At 57.4% G+C, this 12,439-nt stretch overlaps 4 protein-coding genes across 4 annotated transcripts; 3 read left to right on the plus strand and 1 right to left on the minus strand.

The window, feature by feature from the left end:
• Positions 1–777: 777 nt before the first annotated feature.
• GMORB2_7569 (Molecular chaperone DnaK (HSP70)) lies at positions 778–3,570 on the plus strand (the record flags this gene model as incomplete). The annotated part of the gene is made up of 5 exons (XM_035469534.1): positions 778–1,115; positions 1,277–1,972; positions 2,144–2,395; positions 2,502–3,033; positions 3,238–3,570. 5 exons carry the CDS (start codon positions 778–780, stop codon positions 3,568–3,570), a joined length of 2,151 nt encoding a protein of 716 aa, XP_035320628.1.
• A 1,045-nt stretch (positions 3,571–4,615) lies between these two features.
• GMORB2_7570 (set domain protein) lies at positions 4,616–6,130 on the plus strand (the record flags this gene model as incomplete). The annotated part of the gene is made up of 2 exons (XM_035469535.1): positions 4,616–5,364; positions 5,458–6,130. The coding sequence occupies 2 exons, from the start codon at positions 4,616–4,618 to the stop codon at positions 6,128–6,130; spliced, it is 1,422 nt and encodes a 473-aa protein (XP_035320629.1).
• A 431-nt stretch (positions 6,131–6,561) lies between these two features.
• Positions 6,562–7,730, plus strand: GMORB2_7571 (NUDIX domain; the record flags this gene model as incomplete). Its single annotated transcript, XM_035469536.1, has 2 exons — positions 6,562–6,599; positions 6,701–7,730. The coding sequence occupies 2 exons, from the start codon at positions 6,562–6,564 to the stop codon at positions 7,728–7,730; spliced, it is 1,068 nt and encodes a 355-aa protein (XP_035320630.1).
• Positions 7,731–8,543: 813 nt separating this feature from the next.
• On the minus strand, positions 8,544–11,541 carry GMORB2_7572 (bromodomain-containing factor 1; the record flags this gene model as incomplete). The annotated part of the gene is made up of 3 exons (XM_035469537.1): positions 8,544–8,930; positions 9,010–11,323; positions 11,447–11,541. 3 exons carry the CDS (start codon positions 11,539–11,541, stop codon positions 8,544–8,546), a joined length of 2,796 nt encoding a protein of 931 aa, XP_035320631.1.
• Between the last annotated feature and the right edge of the window lie 898 nt (positions 11,542–12,439).

Below are 12,439 nucleotides of genomic sequence, written 5' to 3' on the forward strand. Positions count from 1 at the left end.
TCATACGACACCTACTGGTAGAGCTATTCGGAGCTGAACCTTGACAGGACCAGTATTGCAAGGCTCCGTGGCCCCCCGAACCTGAGCTTACGCCGATCCTCTCTGACGTTTTGCAGGTCTCTGCTGCTGACAGTGGAGTAAACTGTCCTTTCGTAACTCTGATGTCTTTTCCTGCCTACCATCTTCTGTGCGACTTGCATCAGACCAGATGCATGTTCTGTGAAGATTGATCTGCTTTCCCCCCTCCCACTCGTGTCCTTCTTCCGTCGTCGGTATTCATCTCTCGGCTCGAGAGTACGTGTACACTCGGTCGGGGACGTGGTCCCTTGGGCATATATATGTATATATAGTATATCCTGAGTGTTTTTTTTTTTTTTTTTTTTTTTTTTAAAAAAAAGAAAATTATTCGTCGACCCCGCAATTCCCGGTCTGCATCGCATTCTACGCACCACTCACTCACCAAACAACACTTGCTCACTCATCACGCAGCACTCTTCACGCAGAACTCATCAATTACGCGAGACCAAAAACAAAAACAAACCAAAACAAGGACTCGAGGAGCGGGGAAGAAATAAAGGGAAAGGGAGACACAGGCAGGGGTACGGATAGGGGGATTCTCATCAAGGATCTAATCAGGATATAGAGAGAAAATAACGTCATGATAAGGACCAGGGACTAGAGAAAAGAGAGAGAGAGAGAGAGAGAGAAAGTGAGAGAAAGGGAAAGAAAGAGAAAGAAAGAGAAAGAGTAGATACTACGCACACATCGAGGACAGCCATGACGTTCAATCTACCCCTCCGCACAACACCAGACACATCGTCAACAACCAGCCGTCGAAATCAGGCAAGTCGGAATTACTACAGCACCACCACCACCACCACCACCACCACTACCGCCAGTGCTGCTGCCGGAAGTAACCCGTCAGGTACGGCCATCACTTCTGAGATCAGCCCGTCAGGTAATACGGCCGCCGCCGCGGGTCGAGGGAGCACGTACTCTCCCCCTCTCAGCTCGACGGAGGCCATCGATGGGCCGGTCAGGGAGCCGGCCAGGGAGAATGCCGCCATGAGTGATAGGTTGATTGTCGGGGTAGATTTTGGGACGACATATTCCGGGTGAGTACGTCTTTTTTCTTTTTCGGAAGAGGCCAGAGGTCAGAAGCAGGAGCCAGAAGCCAGAAGCAGGCGAGAAAAACAAAAGAGGACTGGAAGAGAAGATGGAACAGAAAAAGAGACAGACGTGGGAAACGAGCGGAAAGCTTACAGAAACACTTCAGAGTCGCCGCCGTATACACATCCACACCAGACGATGTCGAGATCATCAAGACATGGCCCGGCGGAAACGGCATCACATCAGACAAGGTACCGACCGAGATAGCGTATCACTTTCCTGGGAGCACCGCCACCACCACGACCACCTCTGCCGCCACCAGCAGCACCAGCAGCAACGGCAACGGCAATACCCAGGAAGACGCAGAGGACAACAGCAGCAGCAGCGCAGACGCCACCCCTCCGGCGGTGAAATGGGGCTTCCAGTTCAGGCCGGAAGAGTCCCGTCTCCGGTGCATCAAGCTCTTCCTGGATCGGTCGCAGAAGCTGCCCTTCTACGTGAGCCCGCTGGAGACGGCGGCGCAGCTGAAGCGCTTCAACAAGAACGTCGTCGACGCCGTGAGCGACTACCTGACGCAGGTGTACCGGCACACGACGGACACGCTGACGCGCCGATACGGCGAGTCGTTCATGGCCTCGACGCGCGTCGAGTACGTCCTCACCTGCCCGGCCGTGTGGAGCGACGCGGCCAAGAACACGACGCTCAGGGCGGCCGAGAGGGCGGGCATGGGGAGCCGCTCCGAGATTCAGATGATCAGCGAGCCGGAGGCCGCCGCCGTCTACACGCTCAAGGCTATACAGCCGAACCATCTCAGCGTAGGGGATAACTTTGTCGTCTGCGATGCCGGGGGTGGTACGGTCGAGTGAGTTTTCCTCCTCTTCTTCTTTTTTTGATTTGTCTTCTTTTTTCTTTCACATCATTTCTCCTGGAGAGTGTGATGGAGAAGAAGAAGAAGAAAATATTTTCGCACAGGATAGTGGTGGTGGTGGTGACAAGATTGCTGATTTCTCGGGTGCACCTGACTTCTGTGTAGCCTGATCGCCTACAAGATCATGTCCCTCAAACCTCTGAGGGTGGAGGAGTCGGCCGTGGGTACGGGGGGACTCTGCGGAAGTGCTTTTCTCAACTACAGATTCGAAGAGCATGTGCGGAATCGTATCGGGAAGACGAGATTCGACGAGATGAAGCTGAAGAAGGGGAAGACGTGGCAGATGGGACTGCGGTACTTTGAGGAGTTTGTCAAGCGGAACTTTAACGAGGACGAGCATCAAGAGGTCAACATACCGTGAGTCCTTGTTTTTTTCTTTTCTTTTTTTCTTTACAACCCCCCCTCTTGCAACAGAAAAGAGAAGAAGAAGAAGGAGAAGAGAAGCGACTCTGACGATAACCAGCTTCCCCGGTCTGCCCGACGACGAAGAAGCAGGGTTAGACTCTGGATTCCTGGTCATGACGGCCGGCGAGATCAAGGACATGTTCGAACCCGTGGTGAAGGAGGTGACGGACCTGGTGCAGGGCCAGGTCGACGGCCTCCGGGCCAAGGGCGGCGTGGTGTCGGGCATCGTGCTCGTCGGCGGCTTCGGCCAGAGCGACTACCTGTACCGCCGGCTGAAGGCGCACTTCACCACCAGCGCGGCGCCCCCGCCCTACAGCGAGAGGCCGACCCACTCGGGCGCGGGCGCGCACCAGGAGGGCGGGTCGATCGAGGTGATGCAGCCGGTGTACGCCTGGACGGCGGTGGTGCGCGGCGCCGTGCTGCGCGGGTTGGAGGGCAACATGGTCATCTCGCGCAAGTCGCGCATGCACTACGGCACCTCGTACGCCACCGTGTACGACGAGGGCAAGCACTCCGTCAGTGAGCGGTACTGGTCACCACTGTGGGAGAGGTGGATGGTGTCTGATCGGATGCAGTGGCACATTGCCAAGGTATGGACAGGTGCCGCCGCCCCCCCCCCCCCCCCCCCCCCCCCCCCCCCCCCCCCCCCCCGGGGGTTCTCCCTTCTCCTCACCCCCTTGATTTCTCTCTTCTCGAATTTCGAATCCTGAATCTTGAAAGAAGGGGCGATGGAAGAGGAGAGGAGCAGGAGAGAGGAGAAGAAGAGAGAAGAGAAGAGAAGCTGACGGATCCAGGGCGAATCCCTATCACCCTCGTCACCGATCGCCTTCCACTATACCCGCAACTTCCGACCGGGTCAGTCCCTCGTCGTGACGGACGACCTGATCGCCTGCGAAGCGGACGAACCCCCGGCGGCGTACACGCGGGACCTGATGCACGTCTGCACGCTGACGACGGACCTGAACGCCGTGCCCCGGAGCCTGTTCACCCGCTTGACGACGACGCGAGGGGTCGAGTTTGACAACCTGGACTTTACGCTCGAGATGATTGTCGACAGTGCCGGGCTGGGATTCGAGCTCAAGGTTGACGGGGTGCGGTATGGGAGGGTTGAGGCTGAATTTCACTAGCCATGGGGTGTTGTCTGATTGTCTGACTGTCTATTCTGCATGTCTGTCTATTCTGCATACCTGTCTATTCTGCATGCCTGTCCATCTTCATAAAACTTCTCAAGAGTCCCATATGGTATCGGGCGAGGGGAGGATGGCATTGTCTACCCTGGTTGGAAGTATTGGATATGCATATTTGGCGGGGAGAAGTGTACGCGATTGTCTTTCAGAAGAAAAAGAAGGAAAGGAAAACCAAGTATACGGCTTCGATGAGCAACTGTTGCAGACTACTGATACATATATAATACAGGGACCAGGGAAGGGTGTAAGTGAGGGCATCGAATGTAGGGAGCTAGATATGGGTAATACATACATACATACATACATACATATATATATATCTCATGATGCTCATCTAACTAGTAAGATCATCTGCATGGCCAGCCGGGACCGATCAATGATAATGATACGGTCTGGACAGGTATTACATGCAGCGGCGGGGAAGACGAAGCTGCTTGCCCTGAGCTGTACTCGTAGCAGACAAGAAGCCAGCGAGAATATGCATAACAACATGAGCGACCAGAGAGTGGTCATACGGGATACTGGTAACAGGTAAGACGGAGAACGAGGGTATCTGCTATTGTTGGCTGACCCCAGAAACAAAATCGACAGGGATGTAGTGGCCCATGACGGCATCCCTGGGCGCTCGACGCGGCTCAGATATTTCCATTGATTGTGTGGTTATTTTTCTCTTCTCTTCTTCTCTCCACAGGCTCCTCGTACATCGGTACACAACCGAACCATCATAACTCCTGCGCTGCCACGGTCGGGAGAGGGGGAGAGGGGGGAGGGGGGAATGTGTTGAAGATGGTGGGGGTGCGAAGAGATTTGAAGCCAGGCAGGACAGAGCACCCACCCCTCATTTCTTCTCACCCTTCCTCCTCCATTCATCCTCTCCCACCACAACTTTCAACATCTGACAAGTTGGCACGCACGCACGCACACGCACGCACGCACACACCGTCTCTCTCACCCCCTCTCTCCCTCTCCATTCCCCCAAAACACCATGATAGACCAGCTCGCCACACTCATCAACTGGGTAAGACAACACGGGGGACACCTCCACCCGGACGTGGGGATATACCTTGACCCGGTCACGGGCCTGTCCTTTGGCGTCAAGCCGTCCCGTCGGTCGACGCTACCGGCATGGGAGACCATCGTCAGCCTGCCGACGGAGCTATCGCTGTCGTACCTGGATGCCGTCGAGGCGGCCGTCGAGGCGCCGTCGCCGTCATCGCCCAAAGAGACCGACGGTGATGAAGAGGGGGTTCCGCGACGGCCAGTGCCGCTCAGCCGGGAGATCGTGTCGCGCGCGAAGCCGCACGTGGTGGGACGCCTCTTCCTGGCCAAGCAGTACCTCGCCGGGCGCTCGTCATTCTGGTGGCCGTACATCCAGAGCCTCCCGCAACCGGGGGACGTGGAGCTCTGGAACCTCCCGACCTTCTGGCCAGCCGACGACGCCGAGCTCCTCGAGGGCACCAACGTCGAGATCGGGCTGGACAAGATCCGCGCCGACGTGGCGGCCGAGTACTCCGACGCGACCCACCTGCTCGGCACGTACGGGGACGAGATGGACCGGGCCATAACCGTCGACCTGTACCGCTGGGCGTACTGCATCTTCTCCAGCCGCAGCTTCAGGCCTAGCCTGGTCCTCGCCGGGGGGGGACGTCTGCCCGACGGCGTGTCGATGGACGACTTCTCCGTCCTGCTCCCCCTGTTCGACATTGGCAACCACGACATGACGGCCGAGGTCAGGTGGGAGCTCAGACCGCAGCAGCAGAGAGAGGGGAGCCAGGCTCGACCTCCTCCCTCCTCCTCCTCCTCCTCCTCCTCATCCCCCCCCCCTAGGAGGGTAAATTGCGAGCTGCGCGTGGGCCGCGACTTCGAACCTGGGCACCAGGTCTTCAACAACTACAGCATCAAGACCAACGCCGAGCTCCTCCTCGGCTACGGCTTCATGCTCCCCCTCACCGACGACCTGCACAACGACTACATACACGTGCGCAAGCGGACGACCGAGCCCGCCGCCTCGGAGGAGTACTACATCTCGCGCCGACCCATGGCCCACCGCAGCTCCGTGCTCGGCCACCACAGGAGCCAGCTCGACATCCCCGGTCTGGACCGGTCCGGGACCGGGTCCGGGACCGGGTCCGGGGAGAGAGAGGTCGTCGGCGCTTTCCGCCACGTCCAGCCCGACATGGTGTGGGACATCTTCTGCACCCTCCGCTCCACCACGACCAGCGACCCCCCCGCCGACGAGCGCCACCTCCGCGAATGCCTCTTCTCGGGCCGCCTCGACCCGGACTCCCAGGAGTATGCGCACATGGAGCACACCGTGGCTATCATACAGCACAAGGTCATGCAGGAGCTCGAGAGGCTGGACGAGACCGAGGTCGAGGTCGCCGCCGGTGACGAGGAGGCCCTGACGGCAAATCAGAGGCTGGCTCTGGATTACAGGGCCAGGTGCCGTGCCGTGCTGGAGAATACACTCGAGGCCATGGGTGATGAGGTAGGTGCGTAAGGTGTGTGTGTCTAGGTAGGATACGAGTCAAGTATATCTGGACGACGATGCCCAGGCATGTATATAACATTTGTAGAATATAAAAAGAAAGAAAACGGAAAAAGGGAAATAAGACGATGAGATGACGAAACGAGCAATGAAATCTGATCCTCTTTTCTTTTCTCAAAAAAAAAAGAAAGAAAGAAAGAAGAAGAATGCAAATCAATATCTCGGATGACGTTTCTCAAATGGTTGGATCGATCTGTGGTCGACACCAAACGTCTTACATGGGGAGAATAAATAAACGGGGCAAGGGGCCCCCTCCCCCCCCTCCTTTTTCCTCAGACCCTTGATCTCATCTCTCACCAACACGACGATTCTTCATTCTGTCTTGCTTACCACATGAAGACGACTTGTCAGATTGAACAACTCAATCTCACACCACCCCCATCATGTCCAAGCTCCTCGATCTCATCACCCTGGTGGACAAGTAAGTCAAAGTTTACTTGACAATAAAGACACAATGTCAACAACAACAACAGAACCCCCCAAGAATGAAGGACCCCTCCCCACAGACTTACACCATCGCAGCGTCCCGCTTGACTTTGCCACCAACCACTACCCATACTACCGTCTATTCCTGTCGCCCTCCGACCCCCGCCCACACGGCTACATCCACCCGACCACCTTGTCGCGGATGGCATGGCCGTCCGACGGCGGCGGGGTGACGGTGTCCGAGACGGACCGCACCGTCACGCTGGCCGAGCCACCTCCCGGCGTCTCGGCAGCGGAGCACATCAACTCCACCCTGCAGCACGTGGTGGACGACGCCATCGCCAACGACACGTTTCCCATACTGAACGGGATGCACAGCGAACCCTTCCGCCTCCCCGGGGCTCGCGTCCGGCCCGACGGCGGCGGCGGTGGTGATGAGAGCCCGCCGGCCCAGGTCGAGCGCTTCGCCGGGTCGCTGTTCGGCATAGCCACCAGGGGCGCGCACATGACCTGCTATACCAGGCGCGGGGATGGGGACCGGGCGGAGCTCAAGGTCTGGGTGGCCCGTCGGAGCCGCAGCCTGTTCGCCCACCCGGGCAAGCTGGACAGCACGGTGGCCGGGGGCGTCAAGGCCGCCGACTCGCCGTGGGACTGCATCCTGGCGGAGTCGTTGGAGGAGGTCTCCCTGCGGCCCGAGGCCGTCCGCGAGGCCGCCAGGCCCGCCGGCGTCGTCACCCTGGCCAACAGGAATGCCGGGTCCGGCCTCTTCCACGCCGAGATCCTCTACGTCTACGACATGGACATGGACGTCTTGACCGGGTCCCGCGAAGACGGCCGGGCCGGAGGCCAGGCCGGAGGCGACGAGAGCGGGAGCAAGAGTCCCGCCGTCAGGCCCGAGCTCGGCTACGACGGCGAGGTCGAGGCCCTGGAGCTCATGGGCCTGGACGAGATCCGCACCCGCATGGAGGCCGGCGAGTTCAAGCCGAACGTCTGCGCCGTCATGATCGACTTCATGATCCGGCACGGTCACGTCACGCCCGAGACGGAGGGCGAGGAGGCCTATCTGGCCATATGCTCGAGGTTGAGGAGGAATCTGCCCATGGCTGTTGGACCTCTGGGATTGTAGTCATCATCTTCATCCACATCAAATCTCACTCCTTCAACATTCAACATTCACACCAGACTCTTTCATATGCACGCTCCATACTGCAAACTCTTTTTTTTTTTTTAAAAAAAAAAAAGGACAACACTTCACTTTGCGCCTCCACATACTTCTCTCTCCCCCGCGTACACATGTCAAACATGGCAGAAAGATTTTAGATACTATCTACTTTGAATCTCGAATCTAGTAAACAGGCGCCCACTGCAAGCCAGACCAGATACTCTTCTCCCTCTCCTTCTCCTCCCCTTATCCCTCTCTTCTTCCTCAGAGGAAAAGGCGGAGCATAATAACACAGAAAAGAAAAAGTTGGGAACAATTTTTTCCTTTTCTTGTGTGCGCAACAGAACGGAATTAGATTAAAAAAAAAAGACCCAAGAGCGGAGTCAAGAGAAAGAACATCATGCAAAAACGAACCAAGGAGTAGAAAAGGAGGGGGAAAAAAAAGGAATCTTGAACAAACCAAACACCAGCATATAGAAAACGCTTTGATCATCCACAGCTGACCCTCCCTTTTCCGTATCCATACTTGTCAAAGACGTGAAAGCCCAAGAGCAAGAAAAAAAGAAAAGAGGGCTACAAACATTATAAGAAAAAAAAGTGATGGAAGGAAAAGATGTAAGGGACGAAAAAAGAAGAGGGGAAAAAAAAAGGAACCTCCTGAAAACTCCAACGTAGTACTCATACACACACCGTTCTTTTTCTCTCTTCCGTCTCTTTCTGCCGGGGTAGGCAGGCCGGGGAAGAGGAACAAAAAAAAGAGGCCGAGAGTATGTCATCTCACTCCTCCTCTGATGAATCATCGCTTGAATCATCCATGGCGGCAGACGTCTCCTGCGGTGCGTGGCGACCGTGACTGTGATGTCCTTCGTCCGTAGGCTCCTGACCAGGCTTGTACAGCTCGCGAATCTCACGTAGCTGTGCAATCCTCGCCTCTTGCTCCTGCGCGCTCATGGGCTTGTTCTTCTTAGGCCTGGCCGCCGTCTTGGGCTGCTTCGATGAGGGCCCACCTCCCCGCGTCGCCTCGGGTGAGTTCGCCGCCGCCGCCGCTGCTGCCGGGTCCTTGCCGAAGCCGGGGAGGACCTTTTTGCACAGGTCCCACAGCTTAAGAAGGGCCTCGTGGCTCAGCTGGTCGATATCGAGCTCAAGCTCTCCATCCTCGCTCTCCTATTGACACGTCAGTCTCCTCTTACTCTTCTTCTTCTCCTCATGCTTCTTCATCCTTGTCGAGGTCGAGAGTGCTTACCATCTGTCCAGTATCACGCTTGATGATGTCGATCGCCTTGTCCAGATGAGGGTACTCCAGATCATTGATGGCGTTGGCGATGTTATCCTTGTCTGTGGCAGACAGGTTCTTCTTCTTCTTCTGGCCGCCGCCGCCGGTGGCCTTCTTGGTCGATGATCCAGCAGCTGCTCCTCCTGGTTTGCGTGAGGCTCCCGAGCCACCCCCGCCACCAGAAGACTTGGATTTGCTGCCGCCAGAGTTGCCAGACTTAGACTTCTTCGACTTGTTGCCGGCGCCGACGAGGCCACCGTTCTTCTGCTTGTACTCGTTGAGCTTCTGCTTGGCCTGCAGGAGCGCCTGCTGCACCATGTTGACGATTCCCTGCTGGATCTGGATCATGCTCTGGTTGGGCTCCTCTGCCGCAAAGAGGTTGGCCTGCTTGTCCATCTCTTCGCGCAGCCTGGCCTCCAGGTCCTTGACCTCGCGCGACGGGTCGGGCCCCACTGTGGCGCTGCCAGCATCCTCGTCCTCGTCCTCGTCTTGATCGTCGTCATCGTCGCTACCGACCGACGTCGAAGGGGGAGGGTTGGCCTTGGCGTGCTTGGAGAGCCAGGATTCCTTGTTCTTCATCTGTGCGTTGTAGATGTCCTCGAGCTGCTTGGCCAGCCCGGACACCGTCGCCGGGTCCGGAGGGCCGTTGAACTTGTAACAGTTGGAGAAGACGAGCTGGATGTTCTTGTCAAACTCCTTGAGGCTGCCGATATCCCCGCTGTGCAGCATCTTGTGCACCTTGCCGAAGTCCATGGGGTGTGTGATGATGGAGTAGTAGTGCGGGATGCCCAGGCCTTCGGCGTCCACAGGGTCGTTGAACCACTTGTTGAGGTGGTTGTACTTGTCCCTCATGAGTTCCGACAGCACCTCGTCGCAGAATTGTAGTTCGGGCTTGAGCTTCTTACGCGACGGCTTCGAGTAGTCGATGTCCTTGGGCTTGGGGGCGCGAACGGTGCGCTTAGGCCGGTCTGCGTCGGCCACGGACGACTTGCGAGGTGCGGACGAGGCAGGCTTGGGCGCCGCAGGTCCGTCGGTGCCGCCGGGGGCTACCTCCGCCCGACCAGTGATCTCGGGCTTCGCGGGGGCGGCCCTGGGCTCGCGCACGCGGTTCTGCTTGGGAGGGGGCTTCGCCTTGACGGGCTCTTCGTCAGGGATACCCATTACGTCGTCCCACACAGACTTGATGGCGGCCTTGGCGGCCAGCGTCATGGGGTGATCGACGCCGTTGAAGCTCTTGGAATTCTCAGCCATGAGCACCAGGTCCCTCCTGACGTGGCCAAAGGTCTGGTAGTTCTTGTCGCGCAGGTTCCGGTCAATTTCGCCCAGGTCCATCGGCTTCTCCACGCTTGCTGAGTACTTATCCCACAAGGCGGGCCAGAGCTTCTGGACTGAGTCGCGGAAGTGGTACCCATTCTTGGTCTTCTTGACGCGAGCCATGGATTTGCGCAGATCGCGCAGCTGAAAGGGCTGGATGACCTTGGCATTGAACGTGGCGTCGTTCCACTTGGGGAAGTGGTCGAAGTTGATGTCGGCAGGCGAGACGAGCTTGTCCGAGGCAGTCGGGGGGGTAGGAGGAGTTGGCACGGCAGCGGTGATGCTGTCTGCGATCTGCTCGTCCTCGTTGGGCTCCGTCCTCGCTCGTTTCGACGCAGGCTCCTCGGTGGCGTCTTCCTCCCTCTCGCGCGACAGCTTGGAGCTGGGCGCGTCCGTCATGGACACGTCGATGGGGGAAGAGCCCTTCTCTGTCGACTCTATAGCGAGCTGGGAGAGGCTGGCTGGCTGGACATCGACGTCCGTCACAGGCTTCTCGTCGGATCTGGCCGGGGTTTCGGTCGTCTTCTCGGCGGGCGCAGCAGACGTCTCCTCGCTGTCTTCCTCGGCCTCTCCCTTGGTTTCCTCCTTGGTGATCTCCTTTGTATCGGCTGCCGACGGGGCAGCAGAGGCTGCGTCGTCGGGCTTCGACTCGTCAGGCTTAGATGGCGCGGGCTCGGACTCGGACTCGGTCTTAACGGGCTTGAACTTCTCGCTCGCATCCGTGTCACCCATCTCGACATCCTTTGGTTCCTCGGTCTTGGACGTCTCCGTAGGCGGTTGCGCCTCGGCAGACTTCTCCTTCTCGGATGCGCTGGGGGTGGGCTTCTCAGCCGATTCGGTCTTTTTGGTATCGACCGCAGGCGTAGACTCCTTGTCTACGCCATTGGTAGGGGTGTTCCTCTCCTCCATATCGCCCGCTCCGTTGACAGCACCCGTCTTTGGTGCTTCGGACGTAGGCTCAGGCGTATGGCTTCAGGTTGAGAAGATCGTATTAGCATATCAACGGCCATGACAGACAAGGGGGTGCAGGGGCGCAGAACGCTCGCACGATGACTAGATGGAGCGCAAAAGAAAGCGTGGAGGAGGGGCTTACCCGTTGAGCTGGGACCTGAGGTCCGTTGAGGGTGTCCCCTCGAGAGGCTTTGGGTCGACAGCCGGGGCCGCGGCCTCCGGCACAGGAGAAGCCATAATTCCCAGTCGCAAGGGGAGCGCAGCAGATGCAGTACAGAAAACTATGTATCGCGCCGCGACATCAAATGCGACGTCGAGGTGATGCGATGCGATGCGATGGAGGCGTGTGTGGATGGTGGGGAGGGCGGAAGACGCGGGTTGTGACGAATGCGCTGGAGTCGCGTCGCAAAGCGGGTCAAGCGAACGTGCGACGAGATGCACGCGCGCGTTGCGGTAGAGGAAGAGAGAAGAAGGCGGGGGGGGGCGAAGGTGGGAGACTGTTATTTGAGCAAATGAGAGGAAAAGGAAAAGTGATCAGGCACCCAAAAAAGAAAAGAAAAAGTGGCTGGTGAGGTAGTGTTGATGATTTGTCTGAGAACCTCTTCCTTTTCCCTTCCTTTTTTGGAGTCAAGAGAGAGGAAAGTGAGGATTAGGAGTCGCGCGAAAAGGCCGTGTGGCTTGGAGTGTTGTGGTTGGTTGATCTGACACACGAAGGGGAGAGGGTTTGGTTGGTGCGTGGCGCGGTTGGGAAAACGCGGCTCGGAAAATGGTGAGTTCCGAATTTGGAAGGGAGAAAAATAAAAAGAGGATTAAAAATAAAAAAGAGGGAAGAATGTGAGGAGGGGGGTAAAAAAAGAGAGAGGACAGAGTGGAGGAGGGTCGGACAGGGAGATGCAGAGAAATGATACTGTAGGGAAGGTGGTACTTGCCCAATAGCGGGTCTGCAGGGCGCAGGGCTATGTACCTTTTTACCTTGCTGTAGCCTTGTACCTTGTATGCGGTGAGAGCGAGGAGCGGAGGAAAAAGGGGCGGGCAACGTCAAAAACTCGGTTGAATCATTTTAGGCCGTGCGAGGTGCCGTGGTATTTATGAGGGAGCAGGGCAGAATCGGACGAGTCGCAGTCATGCAGCTAAC

This window comes from Geosmithia morbida, assembly GCF_012550715.1.
Source record: "Geosmithia morbida isolate 1262 chromosome Unknown scaffold_9, whole genome shotgun sequence".
NCBI lineage: Eukaryota > Fungi > Ascomycota > Sordariomycetes > Hypocreales > Bionectriaceae > Geosmithia > Geosmithia morbida.